This window comes from Archocentrus centrarchus, chromosome 8 (assembly GCF_007364275.1).
Source record: "Archocentrus centrarchus isolate MPI-CPG fArcCen1 chromosome 8, fArcCen1, whole genome shotgun sequence".
Taxonomy (NCBI): Eukaryota; Metazoa; Chordata; class Actinopteri; order Cichliformes; family Cichlidae; genus Archocentrus; species Archocentrus centrarchus.
Window position 1 is genome coordinate 2205933 of NC_044353.1, and position 19595 is coordinate 2225527.

A 19595-nucleotide genomic window follows, 5' to 3' on the forward strand; every position below is an offset into this window, starting at 1 on the left:
GGCCGACAAACACGAGGGTCATCTTCCATAAAAACAGTAACAGCTGAGGCCTGACTAAAGCATTACGACACTGTGATTCATGTAAAAGCATCTCCAGCTGTTACACAATCTGCAGTCATAGATTACAGAGTTACCAAGTTACCTAAACCAGGAGGAGCAGAGCCATTTGAAAGGTCTGGATCCTTCAGGTGTGTTAAAAGCAGTGCCACAATCCTCCCAGGAGTGGACGTCCATCGAATTCACCCCAGTGAAACCGCTGAGCTAAACTGGCGCCTCTTCAATCTTCATCTGATGGAGAATCTGTGGTCAGTCATTAAAAGCAGGTGGACAAGCTGAGGCCCACAGAGTGTGACCCTGAGCGTGACCTCTGACTGTTGGTCATATTCAGAGAGGCTGATATCTGCAGTCATGTGACCTGCTGGTCCTGTGAGCAGCTTTCTGACCACATGAAGGAGTTTCTGTCTGAACACACTGTAATCTGCAGGAGTTTCACTTTCTGACTCCGGGTCTGTTGTGGTGCGTTTGGAGGTCGGCCAGCGCTTTAGTACAGAGCTGCTGCCCGGCCTCCGCGCTGCAACCGCAACGAGAGGAGGGAGGACGGCGGCGGGCGGCCGCGGCGTCCCCGTCTGTTTACTGCTTTGTTTCAAATGCAGCTGAAAACAAAGAGCTGTGTGAGGTGCGCCTGCAGACGTCTAATCACAGCCCTGAGACCCACAGCGGTCGGCTAATTTTAGTTTACATTCTCTCTTTTTTTAACAACACATTTGCTTTTAGAATCCACCTCATGATCCAGCCAGACCACTGAAATCTGCAGACTCCTGCAGAAGACCTCCTCCTCCACCTCCCCGTCCTCCTCCTCCTCCTCCTCCTCCTTTCCCTCCTCTTCCACCTCCTCCTCCACCCCCCCGTCCTCCTCCTCTCTGTGCATTCTTGTGGCGGCTGATCTGCAGGACGCTGAAGTTTGAGCTGAAATTATAAAAAGAAAAAGCCTGCAGTCTTTGCAGGGACTCGGCCCCGCCTTGTTCCACAAACATAAAATTAAAAATAACTCTGGACAAATGTGCAGCAGACGACGATGATGATGATGATGATGATGAAGGCTTTACTATTGATCTTCAGCTGGTGACTGTGTGGATGTGAAGCCAGCCTCATTACCCTTCAGCGCTCGAGGAAATCCTCAGTGTTTCTGAATGTAACATGATGTTAGTGCTGCTCACGGGGGGGGGGGGGGGGGGCTCTGGGGGCGTCTGTGGATGGAAACAGTGGGTCTGCATGTAGTCAAGGGTCTGTGTTACCAACTTAGCCACAAGCGACTATGTTACTTTAAGAAAAATGACTGCGGCCACTTTTCCACCGACGGGGTGCCGGTGCCAGTATTTGAACCGTTCAGCAGTTTTTCCACTGTGAAAATGATGCAGTGATTGATGCAATGATGAACTTGCAGTCTGTTCGAACACGAGGATTAGGTCTGCGACCGCTCGCCTTCAGAGTTTGTTTGGAGCATCAGGACGGTGACAAAAATGAACACAACCTCCGGGCAACCAACAACTCATTGTTTTCTTCCCTAGTTGGAAGGAGGTCGCTGTCCTAAACCCGCCTGCATCCAGGGAAGATAAACGTCTGCATGGCAGACTAAAGAAACCAAAACATTGTTATTCTCTGAGAATGAAATTCTACATTTTCAAAAATTTAAATGAATTCATCATTAAAAAAAAAGTTAAATTGTCTGAGATTAAAATGGCAAAGATGAAAAATAAACTGATGAGCAAACAGTGAGATCCTCTTTTTATTTTAAATAAACTGGGAGGATAGTGTCATCATTCTGCCTCTGAGGTTTGACATTCCTGCTCTGCAGACTCCAGATCTGCACTGAGTCATGAACCCTGACATACGTGTGCGTTACTCTTCAGAGATGTGCAGCCTGATATTCATGTTCCTGGATGTTTGGTACCTTTGTACACTTTGGCTGTTTTTATCTGAAGTGGAGCGTAAACACCATGGATGCTAATGCTATGATAATATATGCTAATGATATGCAGCCTCCTTCTCATGTCTGATTGGCTTAGCCTAATCATGTGATCATATTGTGCTGTAAGATTGGATATACCGAGTGGACCATTATTGACTGAAATGAAGAAAGTGGGGATTCCCTGTATCTCCTGAGTGACAGGAACATCAGCTCCAGGATGCAGAGTTATTGATTAGCCTGTGATGCTGACTTCTGATTGCTGAGCATCGTCTAACATGTTGTTCAGGGATGACTCATCATTGAGAAATATTAAAGCCATACCTACTGCTCAGCAATATTGCTCAAATGTAAGCAACATGGTTGCCTTATGATTATAGTGATGTTATACATAACGCATTGATATCAGCAGGTTATGTAATATTGATTGGTCTTGTTAATCATCTTGATCACTGAATCACATTTTTATGCAAAGGGAGTTTTGGGATCACAGTTCCATCTGATCTTTATGCCATACTTGGCTGGAAACATCTGTTCATCCAATCAGAGGCCGGAGCAGGAGGACAGGCTTTGATGAACTGGGCCTGAGCAGCCTCTCTGCTCGGGGTTCAAACCTCACACCCTTCAGCATCTCTGAGTGCTGAGTCAGGTCTGTGAGCCGCGGTTCACTGCAGAGTGATCAGGAGGATATAACGTTAAACAGCATGCACGTATTTCATACAGCTGTCCATCATCCTCACCAGTGTCCTCGTTTCTGTAATGACACAGATCTAAAACCTGCAGATGCTGTTTCAAAATGATTCAGTTATTGATCTGATTAAAATGATTTTGTTCTCACAGTTACTGATTAAATGAAGCTGAGTCTGAGTCTCTGCCTGAAAGCGACGGTCACGCCGAGCAGTCGAGTGTCTCATCCCTGCAGTCTGACGTCCTCTTCCTCTTCCTCTTCCTCTTCAGCCTGTTTCTGGGTCTTCATTTGTGTCTCGACTCGTTTATTCCTGTTAATTATGAATCCAGGTCATTATCAAAGCAGCGCTGTGATCCCGGAGGGGAAGCCTGCTGTGTTTCCCCGAGATCTTCATCACTTCAAACGCTGCTGTTATGGTTGGGGGGGGGTTGTTTGTTTTTTAGGGGCGTGGCAGCAGATGTTAATGGCAGCAGACTCTCCTTTAAGCCTCACAGTGGTGATGAGTCTGTGGGATCTCTATTGTAAAGTGCCTGCTGGCTGACCTTTGACCCCTGTGACCCCTGACAGTGGCTGTGTGTACAGGTACTGACAGCTGTGATGGAATATTTTATTATTCCTGTGACAGTGTATTAGAGCCAGAGTGTAAATGTGAGGAAATTTGCTGAGAATAAGTTTGTAAATTAAACAATTAATTTTATTAATTAAACAAATGAACAAAAAAGTCTGAAATTATTTCAACTTTTAAAATAATAAATATAAGAAAAAAAATCCAAATTTTATGATTTAATAAAGTGAAAAATCCTTTGAGATTGTAAATAAATTTAAAGAAAAATCCCAAATTAATTATGAGGAAAAACGTGTTAAATATAGTAGATTATAAAGTCAAACATCAGCAATAAAAACTTGCTGACCTGGAGCTGAACTTGGAGCCCTTCTGTGGGGTTTTAAGCCCCGGAGCTCCCACAGGACCTGATGGAGTTAAACTGGTTCCATGAGGTCCTGGAACCTCGGAGCTCTAACTGCGTGATGACTCAGGAGAGGAGCTCTGAGTTGCAGTCGCAGACCATGGCGCTATAATGACACGCTGATTAGACCCCACTGTACCAAACAGACTGCAGAAGGACCCGGCCGCTTTGGAAAGCACGACATTCCTGTGAGCAGGAGACGCCTCGCTGGACGAGGTTGGGAACGAGTCTGTGGTCTCGCCCCCGGCGGTGAAGGGTCTTTGTCTGGCAGCGCATCAAAGAGCCGCTGAGTTTGATCCTTCAGTGTCTCTGCAGCAAACCTGCTGAGGAGGTCAGGGCTGGGCCAGAGGCTAATGAAGCTTCCTCAAGAGGGTGATTTACAATCAAGTGTCCCGGCTGCTGCAGGAAGCATCTCCTCCCATTGGCTCTGATTGGATTTCCTTCAGTGGGGAAGGAGTGTGGGAGGGTCTCCTGCTGCCTTTAATATCATCATCCTGCAGCAGGCAGACGTGGACGTCCTCACTGACTCATGTGCTTCCACCTGTGGTCCCGACAACTTTGATCGCTGCAGAGTTTTTACAGATAACACACACGCAAAACCACACTGCAGTTTGTTAGTTTTGGCCCTGCAGGGTGCCTGTAGGACCTGTGCTGTGAGTTAGCATGTAGCAGGAAGGTTTTAGTGATGCAGCAGAGACTCGTGTAAGGCCTTAAAACGAGTTGGGCCAGAATTTACTATAAAAAAATCACACTGAGAAAAACATCTACAAGGACTATAAGCAGGTGAAGCCCAAACTGGCAGTGACTCCAGCGAGTCAGCACTGCTTCAATGGATTCAGCTAAACTTGCTCATTAACCCTCTTTACTCTGTTTCTGTGAATTTTACACAAACATGTTTGTAACCACACTGACTGCTGTGGATTTCAGGAGATTTAATTTGGTAAAGTTGCTTTTAAATCACATTTTATTGTCTTATTGTCTTACACACACCACACAACACACACACACACAACACATAAATATGGGCCATAATACTGCTGCAGTATCTTTGGTGTTACACTGCTTTTACACCACAGCTGTGTTACTGTGATCACCAGCAGCTCGTGTGGCAGCATTCACGTTTCAGCTACAAGCTAATCAAAGTTCTCAGAAAGCTTCAATGTGCTATGTAAAAGGCTTCTGTTTGCAAGGGGCAGCCAATCAGAAGAAAGTTAGCTTGAAGCAGTGGTTTAGACCCCACCCCTCATATTTTTTAATAATGAGGAACAACAATAAAGGATCCAGGCTGAATTTTACATGAATAAAGGTTTGCACATTAACATCAGGAGCACCTTCACCTGCTCTGACTTCATGTCGTGAGACTGTTGGAATGAAGATTTCTGCTCTTTTTGTTCTTTTTGCTGTGAATTCATTCTAGAAACGCTGCTGGTTTCAGATCCTCTAAATACTACATTACCCATGAGCCTTGGCGTCTGTTATCCTCAGGAGCAGGTTCGATGCTGTAACCAGATGTTTTCCTGACTGCACCTGTGAGAGCCGCTCCGCCTCCTTCCTGCGCGCTCACCTGACGCTCAGGTACTCACATGTTGTGTGTTTCTGTCTTTCAGAGCTGCTGGGCTCCACGAAGAGGCTGAATGTGAACTACCAGGACTCAGATGGGTGAGTGATGAAGTCAACACTATAAAAAGATGTTTTCTGGACCCGTTCCTCCCAGAGAGGGAGTGTTTCTTTCTTCCGTGTTCGTGTTACTCTGATCCCTGAGCGGCTATAAAAAAGTTTCCACTCTGCCGCTCTGTCCACTCAGCAGATTCAGAGAGGCGCCTTCCAAACATCATTTAAAGCTCTTTTTTTTTTTTAAGCGTGTCGGTTTGAACCCGGAGCCGGTCATTAGCCGGTTAAATGCTGACTGGTTTCATTTCCTGTCGGCAGCCTGAAAGGAGACGAGGAAACTTTAGTCTGAGACTTCCTGGAGTTGTTTCTTCCCTCCTGAATCTGAGCAGCTTAAAACTGCAGCGAGGCTTTTCCAAAGGTTAAAATGGTGCTCCTGTAATGTGATGTGCTTATTGTGCATCCTTTAAATTTGGGAAAGTTGCAGCTGTGGTGATTAGGAAGTTATGTCACCTCCACCATCCTCCAGTTACCACTCCGATTTACTGCTTTAGTTCAGGAAAAACAGGAAGGAGTGAGCCCTCCACCTCTCTGCAAACCTCAGGTCTGATCATCTCCTCTGAAACCAGCAGCAAATATGAGATCATCACTCATTTTATTAAAGTATGCTGTCCCGATATTTGAAGTGAACTGGAATAAATGGAATTAGATCATCATCGGTGGAATGCAATCCTTCAAAATAATGCCCAACCTAAAGGATCGTTGCAGTTTAGTTCAGCCTGCTGTAGTTCCCAGCAGTGCGTCTCTGTGGGCGGTGCACACTCCACCTTTATTGTGCAGATTTATGGGAACAAAAACCAAATTAACACAATCACAGAAACAGACGTTCCTGCAGCTTTCTGTGAAGCGTTTCTTTGTTCCCAGGAAACAGAAACAGAGGAGAGCACGGTGGTCACAGCCCCCGTACAGGTGTCAGGTGTGCCTGCTTCGGGTTTCTGCTCGTCGTCTGAAGCAGTAAATCAGGAAGTGCCGCCCGAGAGTCGAGCTTCATAAAAGAGCCGTTTGAGGCTTTTCAGACCGTCTGACAGTCTGTGGACCACCACACCAGTCCTGAGACGCCTTCAAGTGTCCCACTCTTTATGTAGGCTCCCGACTGGGCTGAAGGAGGAGGGGTGGTGGCAGCGGGGTCAAAGGTCGGGGAGAAGAGGGGTGATCATTGAGATAGGAGTGTTTACAAAGAGCCTGGATGACTTAATACAGCGCTGACAGCAGAGGTCAGGAAAGGTTAAAGAGAGGAGACGAATGGGCTCTGTGAGCAGGGATGGTGGGAAATACTGTGAAACATACTGTGAAATACTACAGAAATACTGTGAAATACTACAGAAATACTGTGAAACATACTGTGAAATACTACAGAAATACTGTGAAACATACTGTGAAATACTACAGAAATACTGTGAAACATACTGTGAAATACTACAGAAATACTGCTGTTTAAACACATTTACTTCAGCAGCACCGTTCAGTTATAACCCTGAGTGTGTGTGTGTGTGTGTGTGTGTGTGTGTGTGTGTGTGTGTGTGTGTGTGTGTGTGTGTGTGTTGGGTCTAATGGTCTCTGTGGGGATGTGTATCTCAGACAGGAAGAAGGATTTTTTTTATTATTCATCAGTGCTGCTGGGCGATGGAGCTCAGACACAGCTCCTCCTCCTCCCCCTCCTCCTCCTCACTCAGTTATCATACTGCTGTATCTAAACACAACACACCGCTTCCCACAATCCTCGGGTGTCTGTCGGCAGCTTGTCGTCGATGCTGACGTGGTTCTCAAGGCTCATCTCAGACCGTCTGAACCCTCCATTACCAGGAAGCACGTGTCAGATGTTAGAGTATTAAACTATGAACGAGTTATTGTTTTATAAGACAGAACTGGGTCACTGATAAGTGTCGGTGTGTGGTGGGAGCAGCGTGTTTTCAGTGTTCCTCTCAGTGGCTCCTGTGATGATTTGATGGAATAAAACCAGGCGAGAGGTTCAGGGAGGAAGTCGGTGATTAGTGGGGACTTTTACACTCTGGTGACTCGCTGCTGTTTGTGTGACGTCACACCGAACACTGTGAAAGCTCCGATGTTCATGTTTGAGCTGTGAGGCTGATGGATTATGGAGTCAGGATTTACCTGTAGAAACAACATCCAGAAACAGAAGCTCGGTTGGTTTCTGGGTTTCATCGGCCCGGGTGTCACGACCCCGCTGAAGAGTCTCAGAAACACACGCAGTGATGAAGACCTCACACAATGATGAAGACCTCGGCTTTAAAGCGATGCTGGCTGATCCGGAGACGTGCAGCTGGAAAAGCTTAGCTCTACTTTCCGTGTATGGTGGGACCTCGTGCAGAGGTCTTTGAGTTGTTTCCTGGGGTCTGTGGAGGATTTGCCGTCTTTTGCCGACTTTCGTGTTGAGACAGAAACTCTGAGCAGATGAAACGTAACCATCAGTCGACCTGCAGAAGAAGAAGGTGCCAGAGGCATTCAACCCCCCCCCTCACCAAAACTCTGCCTGTACAAAAGCTGAAGGTTTCCTCTGGACTCTGATTGGTTTTCAGCACCACATGGTGATGCCACGCCCCTCCTCTGCAGGTGAGGAGAGAAGGTGACCTGAGGAGGACTTCTGACTCCAGTCAGAGGCATTAAAGGGTTGGTGTTAGTGCAGGTTTGCCATTCATCACTGTGTGTGTGTGTGTGTGTGTGTGTGTGTGTGTGTGTGTGTGTGTGTGTGTGTGTGTGTGTGTGTATGCGCTCTGTGGTCAGAGTGTGAGAAACAAACACACAGTGTATAAAGGGAGGCCTCTCTCTGCGTCCCTGTGAGACAAATTAGTATTAGAGTCTGTGCTGACATCTCCGGCAGCTCGCTGGCTCCATGTTTGGAAGTGTTTCCACGGAGATCGGCGCTGGAATGGCTCCCTGTGATGGCGGCAGATCGGGCCTTTTGTCCGGGAGGCGGCCCGAGCTGCCGGCGGCCGTCACACGTTGTAGTTTTTGTCCCATAGATGTGTGTTAGGAGGTGATGAAGCTGTGGCCTTCCTCACATTGAAAAATGTCATTAACAGAAATTCCTTCACTTTTTTTACTCCCTGCTCTCGGGTACACTTGGCGATGGGCGTGGCTGAGGTCTGGGGCGGAGTTTCTTCACTGGCATTAAAGCACAGGTGTTTGGATGGGACGTGAGAAAAACTCTCTGCCAGTCTCATCCCACCAGTTTCAGCCGGTTCAGGTGTTTCTAGTCTTATTCTAGTGGTTTTATTTGTTATCAGGTTCTCTGAAGTGCTGTGACTGAATAAATATCCCAGCAGGGATCTGGGATATTATTTGTCCAGGCTGAGCTTCATTGTGCAAATCCTCAGAGATTTATTAAACTGGGTGAACGTGCTCAGGCCTGCGTCCCGCCCGCCGCCATCTGAGCATGCTCGTGTTTCCACGTGTCAGCCTGCCTCAGCCCGAGCCTCTAACCTGAGCAGAAACTCTAAATCTGTCCATCGTGTTTCTGAAGGGAGCGGCGTGATTTCACGCTGTTTGATATCCACGCTGGGACGCGTCGAGTCGTCTTTTGGTTAAAAATAAAGAATGAAAGAATCAGTTTTGATGTGATGAACAATCGTTCATGATCTCTGCTGTTTCATCTCCACAGGATTCAACAAAAACTGCAATAAAATGTCATTTTCACCACAGTCAGTCATTTTTGTTGCTTCCTGTCTCACAGTTGTGTTTCCCTGTTGGTGTCTAATGAAGCCTTTGGTTCAGAGCCTCTCAGAGACGGTGCTGTTAAACAGTATCCTGCAGTTTCAGGGCTGTGGGGCGTTCAGGATGCCTCTTTAGAGTAAACAGTGTCCTGGTGTTTAGTTAGATTTATGAGACCTCTTTAAATTCAGACCTGTTAGTTTTAGCTGTCTTTCAGTGATCTCGTTTTTCCATTGTCTCATTCCTTTGAGTTTCTTTGGTTTAAAAGTCGAGGGAAAGCTGTTTCAGTTGTTTCCACGTTATCTGACATTACTGACTGAAGCATGCTGTCTAAACTGGAGGAAGGCATGGTGCTTGGAGTCATACACACAGAGTTCATTAACACCATAGATGGTGGTTGTCCCGCCCCCTGACATCAAGCAGCCAATCATCAACACAAACAGAGCAGCTTCAGGACACTCTGAGCTGACAAATGCCTGATGGCAGCAGGTTGAACAGGTGTTGACTGCGGTGGGAGGGGTCTGCCAAGATTTTATTTCTCTGCTAATACAGTGAGAGTGGGGCAGGGGGGCAGCCGATGATCCTCTCAGCAGACCTGGTGACCCTCTGCAGAGCCCTCCTGCCTGCAGCAGAGCAGGCAGTGAACCACACAGACTCTGTGGTGGATCGGTTGAAGGACTTCTCCTCCGGGTGGTTCCTCTGCAGGACTCAGGAAGTGGAGTCTCTGCTGGTCCTTTTTTACCAATGCTGCTGTGTTGGCAGTCCAGGTGAGGTCCTCAGAAATGTGGGTCCCCAGGAACTTGAAGGAGTCTGCTCTCTCTGCACAGACTCTGTTGATGTAAAGTGGAGCGTGGTCCCCTCTCTGCCTCCTGAAGTCAGTGACCATCTCTTTGGTCTTAGTGGTGTTCAGCTCCAGGTTGTTTTTGCTGCACCGCCCTACCAGCTCCCGTATTTCCTCCCTGTAAACTGATCCATCACCCCCCACCATCAGGCCAACCACCGTGGTGTCATTGGCAAACTTGATGATGGTGTTCAAGGGGTGGATGGGGGCACAGTGTACATACAGGAGGGGGCTCAGCACACAGCTGTGGGGGGAGCTGGTGCTAAGTGTCAGGGTGGAGGAGCAGAGCTGACCCACCTTAACAACCTGCGGGCAGGTGGGGGTCAAATCAGCCAACTTCTCCACCAGGATGGGAACTGTAGTCGATGAACAGCATCCTGACGTAGGTTCCTGAGTGTTCCCAGTGTTCCAAGGCTGTGTGGAGAGCAGTGGTGAAGGATGTGTTGAGTATCCTGCCAGCTGATCTGCACAGGTATGGAGCACTTTGCCCAGGACCTCATCCAGTCCAGCAGCTTTCCGTGGCTTTACAGCCTCACCTGGTGTTCCTGGAGAGTGGAAGGTTGTGGGCTGGGGGATTGGCAGGGGACCAGGGGTGTGGCTGGTCTGGATGACTCAAAGTGGGCAAAGAAGTGGTTGAGTTCACCTGCTAGCGAGGCCTCTGCATGGACAGCTGCTGATGAGTTTGCTTTGTAGCTCATCAGATGCTGGATTCCTAACAACACCCACCGAGAGTCGTTATTCTGCAGGTGTGATTCCACTTTCCTCCTGTGCTCCTCCTTTGCAGCCTTAATGCCTCTCCTGAGGTCAGACCTGTGCTGTACAGAGCTCTGTCACCTGAGTTGAAGGCGGAGTTCCAGGTCCACAAAGGTGCCCTCACCTCTGAGGTCATCCAGGGGTTTTGATTAGGATAGACATCTGCTCATTCACACTGACAGTGTGACTGTTTGTTGTGATTTGGTGATTTATAAATAAAACTGAAGTGAACTGAAATCATCTGACCAGCAGAATCCAAAGAGACTCGCTGTACTGTCCTGTGAGGCAAAGAAAACCATCCAACAATCATTTCAGGGTCAAGAACCTTCAGTGCTGACGGTCAGAGATTTCTCCTGTTTCTGCTGCTGATATTTGGACAACGCTGCAGTTACAGGAACAAGTTTATTTGGCTTTTAAGTCCAGCACTTGTTCAGCTTTTATCTAGAGGAAGACATGCAGTGGGAATTTAGGACCTGCAAGGTGAAAGTCACCAGTATTTTGTATTATTGTATGCAACAGTAATGGTTTCTCTTATGAACCACGAGTTGGTGCAGCTTTAAAAAAGAAAAGGGGTCTGAAACTTTCTGAAACTCCTGTTGTAGTGAAGACGAAGCATCAGGGAGCTTATTGCTGTGTTGTGGTGCATCAGATCCAGTCTGAATCAGATATCTGCTGCTGGTGTTTGCCCCCCCCCCCCATCAGTCGATTCCTGCAGACAGATGGCCGTCAGAGGAAGATTTAGAGCTCTGTGATTGGTTGGGCCTCTGCAGGAATGTGACACTATCAGCAGGAATGTCAGCTGTAACAGGAGTGTCTGTGTGTGTGTCTGTGTGTGTGTGTGTGTGTGTGTGTGTGTGTGTGTGTGTGTGTGTGTGGTGTGTGTAATACCACTGCAGTGCATTCCAGTCTGTATGATGACACCAGCAGAGACAGAGAGGGAGGGGGAGGAGGTCAGGACCCCTCTGTTTCTGTGGACCTCTTGCTCGGTGGTGGTGGTGGGGTGATGAGAGGGGAGGTCACAGAGGCCCTCAATGTCCCAGAGTGTGTGTGTGTGTGTGTGTGTGTGTGTGTGTGTGTGTGTGTGTGTGTGTGTGTGTGTCGGGGGGGGGGTGTTGTCTCTGAGTCCTGACGGCTTCTGTCAGTGTTCAGCCTGCACGGCGGTCTGAAGGTTACAGCTGAGATTTTAAGCCGTGTTTCCATTAGTATCTACTCAGTGTGACTCAACTCGGTGCAGCTTGAAGGTGTTTCCATTAGTACCAGGTACTTTTTTAGTACTCGCTCAGCTGGGGTTACAAGCCATCCAAGGCGATCTGAAAAAATTCAGTTTCTGAAAGCTGAGAAACTGCACTTCACAACCAACACAGTGTATTACTGCAGTTTTATTACGGTAATTGTTGCCAGAAGTACACAAACGATTATGACGTGTTCGGGGGTATAGGTTTATACTTAATGATAACCTTCATCTATTAAAACATTATTCAGGGACTTATACATGATGATGATATTAAACTGGCATTAGCTGTTAGCTTGTTAGCTTGCCTCTATCTCATCTATTGTTGTGTTTTGAGCCGCATATGAGTTACATCATGCGACTACTGCCCACGCTGCTGTATTGACTCCACCCACACTGTGGTGGTCCTCAATTGCAATAGAAACACAACACAACACGACCGTGCCGAGTCCTGCTGAGTCGTAACTAATGGAAACCCGGCATTAGCTCCAGATTAAAGAAACTGAAGGATTCATTTTTGTTTAGTTTATATTTTTATGAGAAAATTAGAAAAGTAAAAAACTAAAATCCACTTTTTAAAATGAAGAAAATGATTGAGTCCATTTATAATACAGCTGGGTCCATAAGTTTTTGGACATCTATAACAAGCAGTTGTTACATTTAAAATCCTGTTTGTCCAGTCACCTCAGTGATCAGTAATCAGTGATGTCAGTAACACGTTACTGTAATCTGATTACTTTTCTCAGTAATCCAGTAATCAGATTACAGTTACTTATTTGTGTTACTGTTTTTGTCATTGTCCTCAGTGCAAAGATAGATTTTTGTTTTCTTCTCGTGTCTCAGTGACGTCGGCCTGATGTGACCTTAAGTCCCGTTCTGAGCACGAGGACAATAAAACACAGCGACACACAGAAACCGTGGAGGGAGGAGTACCAGCAGCTGATCAGTGTAACTAACAAAGTAACCTGCAGTCTAACGTAGTTACTTCTGAAATTAAGTAATCAGTAAAGTAACAGATTACTTTTTCAAGGTAACTATAATAACGTTGAATTTAATTTGTATGTATCTCCATGAATTAAGGCTGAAAGCTTGTGTGGTTTAAACCTGCTGTGGGGGTGCACAGAGGCCATGTGACAGATGCACCTGAGCGTAAATCCAGATTAAAAAGCTTTTTATTTCTGATAAACTCTGAGACATGAAACTTTGTTTCCCGACACCCCGCGTCTCTCCGCCGTCCCGCTCGGCCTTTAATCCTCTGCTAATAATGACGCGTGCGTGTTTTCAGGACCTCGCTCACACTCATTATCACAGCGACGCACTCGAGTCCTCGCTCTGACTCCTCGTGTTAAAGTCTCCTCCTGCTGCTGCTCTTTGTTGCCTCTCACTGATCCATCCATTACTGTTGGAGCTGCCCTCGGCGCTGTCTCCTACCCACATGAATGCCATCCTCACATTACGCAACAGAAAGAAAGGAAAGCTCTAAAAACAGCCCCCCCGTCTTTATTCCTCCCTGTGCTGCTGCAGAGCTCCTGTAATGTTTCTGCTGCTTTATTTACAGAGGTCGCCTGCAGCTTTATTCCCTCTCTGACTGCTTCATGTGTGGGGGAGGGTTGATGTGACTTTATGAAGGAAACTATATTTGCTTCAGCTGCACTTTGGTTAATAATTGTTTGGTTTATTAAAAGTCAGAAAATAGTCAAAAAGTTAAACTCGATGTTTTCAGGTGACACATTTCAGATATGTTTCCTTTTTTAGAGGTGTTTATATTTATAATACATTTCTGTGTTTAAAATAAAGTTATTGTTGGACAGCTGTGACTTTACATTTGTGTTAAAGAGACTGAAGTTAAAGCCGGACTCTAACAGGTGTTAATGGTGATAAACAGAAATTCACATTAATGACTTACATTGAGAGTCCAGCCAGAACCTCATAGACTTGATACTGAAAGAACTTCCTCCACACATCGTGACGCAGGTCCTGCAGGACGGCGATTTTACTGCACGATGACAAAAACATGCTTTATATAGGAAAATACCCACAATACAGCCAGGTGTTAACCAGGTAAGTTGGGCTCCCTCTGGCAAAGACACAACACACCTGATTGCTCACTGTGGACACAGCGATCAGGTCTGATACTGAAACACTGAAATCTGCTGGTTACACTCACTGCAGTGTGTTTGCAGACTGGTTGCCTCCAAACAAATGATCTGTGCAGGCTCCTGGAGGGTGAGGGTGTTGCATGATGTGCACTCGACTTTTGTGCGACTAGTTGGTCGCTGCACCTACCTGCAGTTACAAAAGAATTCAATACAGTCAACTGCACTGAGGCAGACAGGGTCAGGCTTCAGAGGGTAGTCAAGACAGCACAAAGAATCGTTGGCTGCCCTCTCCCCTCCCTGATGGACATCTACACCTCCCGCTGCATCAGCAGAGCCAGGAACATCATCAAGGACAGCTCACACCCTGGCTTTGACCTGTTTGACCTGCTGCCCTCTGGCAGGCGCTACAGGTGCATCAAAGCCAGAACAAACAGACTCAAGAACAGTTTCTTCACCAGAGCAATCACCACCCTGAACTCACACACTCACCCACTGTAACTGTGCAACACCCACATCTCTGTGCAATATTATATTATTCCTACTGAACAATATCTAACATTCCTATATTGGTAATATCCAGTATTCATTCACTAGTGCAATATTCATCATCTTCATTTTTATATGTATGCACTTATTTACTTTTCTTACAATGTACAGATGCACCAATGTATGTATATATTTTTATACATTCTATTTTTTGTATATTTTATACATTGTTTATTTTCTGTATATTTCTTGATTATACTAGACTATAATATTTTTATTTTTTATTTTAGAGAATTTGATTTTCTATTGCATGGCACTGAACAGGAGTGGCCCTCCTATCTCATTGTACATCCTGTATAATGACAATAAAAGGCATTCTATTCTATTCTATTTTCTAATATGAGGTATGATAAATAATACTATAATGCTGCTACTTCTACTAATAATATATCAGTTCTTAAGTCGTCAATATAAAAGAGTTTTTGTGTGTTTCTCTGTGAAAAGTGTTTTTATGATGAACCTGCAGAAATCTGAATTATAACAAACTCATGTTCCATCTGCTGGTTTCCACAAATTTCAGCTCATTATGTGAAACATGAAGATATTTAATTCCAAACCAGCTGCAGACTGTAAATGTGACGTTTGCTGATATTTCCACACGCAGCAGAGAAACGGGCACAGCTGGGTGAGGGTGTGGCTGATGTGTTCCCAGGTGTTGCTGTTACCTGTACCTGCAGGCCTCTGTCTGACTCACACAAGGATCGGCCTCCGCCCTTTTCTTCGTCCGCACGGTGGCGAGTTCAGACTCCACCGAGCGTTTGCTCAGCCTTTTGTTTCCCTCTGACTCGCCCTGAATCACAGAATCAGGTCTGAATGTGATTTAGAATCACGGACAGAATCGTATTGTTGTGAGGAAGAAGAGGAGCGCTGTCCTGTCTCATTAAAGAGCAGACGTCTGTTTCCACTCTGACTCCTTTCAAAGACCTCTTTGACATGTGTGTGAATGAAGCCGGCGGCGGCGGGCGCACTGATGTGGTGTGTGTCTGCGGCGGCTGTGATCCAGCTGGGCGGCGCGCTGCAGTCGTCAGTAAACAGCAGGGATCTGAAGCGCCTTTCACACACGGAGCATGTGACACGCTGCTCTGTGGAGCTGCAGAAGTGACGCCTTTGTGTCACACGCAAACGCAGCGGACACGCAAACATGGCACGGCATGAATGAAGCGTGTGTGCGTTCAATACAACAGGGCGAGAGAGTCACAGAGGCCACTTCCTGTCTTATTTTGAAAGTTTGACTCTGTGATGTCACAGTGGTCACGCAGCGGGGCAGCAGATCAGAGTCTGACTGCAGGTATGCCATACAGAGTATAAAATATCATAAATGTATTCAAATATAATGAGTACGGGTACATCAGTATCTCAGAGTATCACATGTTTGTACACATTACTGTATGATTGTATTTGTAGAATTCATTTTAGATATGAAATATCCTCAAAGTATAATCTGTATTATCTGTGACTTTAAAGCTCTCTGTGACCTTTGACCTCAGGTTCTCGGCGCTGCACCACGCTGCCCTCACGGGGACCACCGAGCTGCTGTCGGCGCTGATGGAGGCTCAGGCCACCGTGGACATCAAGGACAGCAACGGTGAGACGCTCACACACCTGGAAGATCAGCTCTTCCTTTGTGTGTCTCACAGCGACTCACACTCAGTTTGTGTTGTTGTTGTTGTTGTGCAGGAATGCGTCCGCTGCACTACGCGGCCTGGCAGGGAAAAGCCGAATCCGTCCTGATGCTGCTTCGCTCCGGAGCGTCTGTCAACGGCGCCTCACTTGACGGTCACATCCCTCTGCACCTGGCCGCTCAGTACGGCCACTATGAAGTGGTGAGTGGAAAGTTTCGCTCCTGTGAAATACGAGATGTGTCAGACTGAGCGCTGTTTGCTGTATTTATACTTTAAACTGTCTGCCTCATTACTGCTGGGCCCACTCAAAGGCGTGGACTCTAAAAATACCCCAGAGACGGAGGCAAAAACACGCCCTCACCAGCATCGAGCGCCGGGCGAAGCTCCAAAATCCCCACAGACTCCCACGCTGGGGTCCCACCGGGATGCTGGAGTGTAGATCTGGGGTGAATGTTGGTGTTTGTGAGTTGGGAGGCTCAGCAGCACAGATGTGAGCAGGAAGAGGAGGGGATGTTTGATGAAATCAGTAATCCTGAGGTCAGATTTGATTCCTTCTGTTGTGGCACTCGCTGCTCTCACAGCTCTGAGGCCGGGATTAGGATGAATGTAGGTGAGCTGAAACAGCCCCTGTTATGTGTGTGACCCCGGCCCGAGGGAGACGGGAGAGATTTATATGCTAATCTGGACTTTTGATTAAAGCTCGGTCTCCAGGATGGCTCGCTGAGTCCGCCTCAGCAGCAGAGCTGGAGGCTGACAGCTCTGAAACTTTATCCACATGACGGCATCAACGTGAAATAATAGGGGCTGAGATGGCGCATCGCTCTGCAGGTGTTTGATCTGAAGTCAGATTCACGTCCTGTCCTCCGGCGATTTCAGACGTAAATTATTCATCCTCAGAGTTTCTCTCCTTCAGCTTTACTTCCTGAGATCTTAATGTGGGACAATGAGGGTCTTTTTAAAGTGTTAGCAAGCAGCTGTAGTAATGATGCTGCTCTCAGCATCACTGTGTGATATTCAGAGAAATAAGGAGCAGTCTTTCTGTAGCTGGCGTGTTAGGACTGCTCAGTTATGACATAACCTCGACTAACCCTCCGTCATTTAAAGTCAGCCTGTGGGACGCTGACAGCCTCTGTGGTTTCTGCTCTGTGCTGTGGTTCAGGTGCACACTGCATTACAGACCTTTATACTCACTGCTCCATTTCAGAGGCTCAAAGTAACTGAACTAACTAAAATGTAATATAAGGATTGTTTTTAATGCTTGAAGGATCATTACTCTGCAGTCTGTGAGTCCTCTGAGATGCTCTGCAGGTTTTCACTGCAGCCTTCAGCTGCTGCTGGTTGTGAGTCTGTGCTGGGTCCTGCACCATGAAGCCAGTTCAGCACAGCCAGGGTGTCTCTGTTAGCTGGACTCTCACCCACACAGGGTTTACTCTGGGCGTTCACAGGAAAGGGGCGGGGCTGGCAACATGTGACCAATCTAAAAGCAGCGTTTCATGGGTCACATGACAAAAAATGATCCATATGAGTGCCGCCAGCTCCAGAGAAATATTTCTGACTCCTGCTGGTTTCTGCAGGCGAATGATCAGAGGACGAGCTGAGGCTGCAGCGACCCGAGTAAAGAAGGATTCATTAACATTATGCTAACTGCTGTGACTGTGAGCGTCTCACTGCTCGATGGTTTGTTTGTTTGTTTGTGTCTCAGTCTGAGATGTTGCTGCAGCATCAGTCAAACCCGTGTCTGGTCAACAAGGCCAAGAAGACTCCTCTGGATCTGGCCTGTGAGTTTGGACGAGTCAAGGTGAGATTCTGTGTTTTCAGGTGTTCGTGTTTCTCTGCTTTGCTCTCACAGCATTTATTTTAAAATTACAGTTAATTAAAAACTGAAAAAATATTGTAAAAACAGACACTTAAATATAGAAAATTAAAAAACAACACAAATAGTTGGCACCTCAGTTGGATTACAGTTGGCTTGCAGAGCCTTCACATTAGCATGAAGAGGAGGCGGAGCTCACACGCCCCTCTGCAAACTTCCAGAAATTGGCCAATAAGACGACCATGTGCTTTTAGCACATGGTCGTCTTATTGGCCTTAAAGAGAAGATGAAATTTTGAGCACTGATTAGCAGGTATCTGTGTCTGAGTGATGCTCCCACACAGGCTGTGGCAGCTAAGCTAAGCTAGCTAATACTAGCTGATAGGTTAGCACTCCACCCTCTCCTCTAAATGCTCCACATAGTTTTTAAACACTGCCCCCTGGTGACAATAGACAGCCCCAGCATGTAGAACCTTCACATGGTCGAGTTTTTCAGGATTTCCAACATGAACCTTCAGCTTTCCTCTCGTGGATGCTGGAGGGTTAAATTTGTCCCTCTGGGTTAAAGGATGCATCATTTCAGAACGGCGAGCTTTGGCCTCAGCTGCGCTCAGTGATGTCGGGGTGTGTCGGCAGCAGCTGCTGCGTTTCCACTAACCTCCACCCGTCTCAAACCGATCAGCTGGTGCTCAGCCAGAACGTTCCGGGTGGAAGTCAGACTCTCGGGTTTCTGTGATGGCTGCAGTCAGGAATCAGCCACACGGAGCGAGGAGCAAACTCAGGTTAGCTGTGAACCAGCAGCAGCTGGTTTCAGTTCATGGTGGTGGTAAGAAAGTGGAATAAGTCAGGAACACCGAGGGCTGGTTCTCCTTCTGTCTTTTTTAGTTTATTGAGGAATATTATGAAGGATCAGGAATAACGGGACGGATCAGAGAAGCTGCCACAGAGTTTCTGCTTTATTGAATTTTTTATTTTGCTCGTGTTTCTTTCATCCACTCAGTTTGCCTTTTTGCCGCCATCGGCTGGTCTGTAGACGTACGCCCTCCTGCAGCAGTTTTTCAGGGCTGCTCACATGTACTTACCTGGGTGCAGGTGCTTTATTTATTCTCACCCCACAAAAAGGCCCTGATAGAGCTCGTAAAGAGGGTGAGCTCCTTTTCCTGCTGCAGGTTGGAACAGTTTGACTGCTCCTGTCTGAGATTATCAGCTCCTCATTGTCGATCTTCAAATGTAAAAATGTGGACAGCAGGGAGGGAGTCCAAAGACCACTCTGCTGCCCCCAGCTGTGTCACTGCGTCTGCCCCTAAACATCTGGATTCACTCAGTGTTCTGTGTCACTGATGCATTACCTCACACTCACCTGCAGACTCCGGGTTTGGCTGCACTTGTTCTCTTTAGGAACGTTTTACAGTGGAGGAACCAGGATCTTTGTTACCGCCTGGGGAGCACGTTTGACCCCACATAAAGTCCCGGGGGGTTGTAGTGTGTGAAGGTGGAGCTTTGCTGTGGTTGTAGTGCTGAATGTAGGTCCCCAGAAGACTTAGGACTGATGACTGAGTCCAGGTACACATTTACTAATAACTGCCTTAGATTCAGTGTGGACGGCACTATTTTTGACCCTCTGCATGTTCAGGTCACAGTGTGATCACCAAAGTGTTGCTTTATTGTGTAGCCGACCTTTCAGACGTCGGCAGATTTGATTCATTAGACTCTATCTCACAGAGGACGTTTCAGT

General features: G+C 46.8%; 1 protein-coding gene across 1 annotated transcript in view; it reads left to right on the forward strand.

Moving 5' to 3' along the window:
- Positions 1-19595, forward strand: part of LOC115785040 (CASK interacting protein 2) — a 62206-nt gene that overhangs the window by 22451 nt on the left and 20160 nt on the right. Inside the window, exons 3-6 of the mRNA XM_030736479.1 lie at positions 5227-5278; positions 15914-16011; positions 16104-16249; positions 17751-17846. Coding sequence (XP_030592339.1) covers positions 5227-5278; positions 15914-16011; positions 16104-16249; positions 17751-17846 — 392 coding nt within the window. The remainder of the gene's footprint in view (positions 1-5226; positions 5279-15913; positions 16012-16103; positions 16250-17750; positions 17847-19595) is intronic.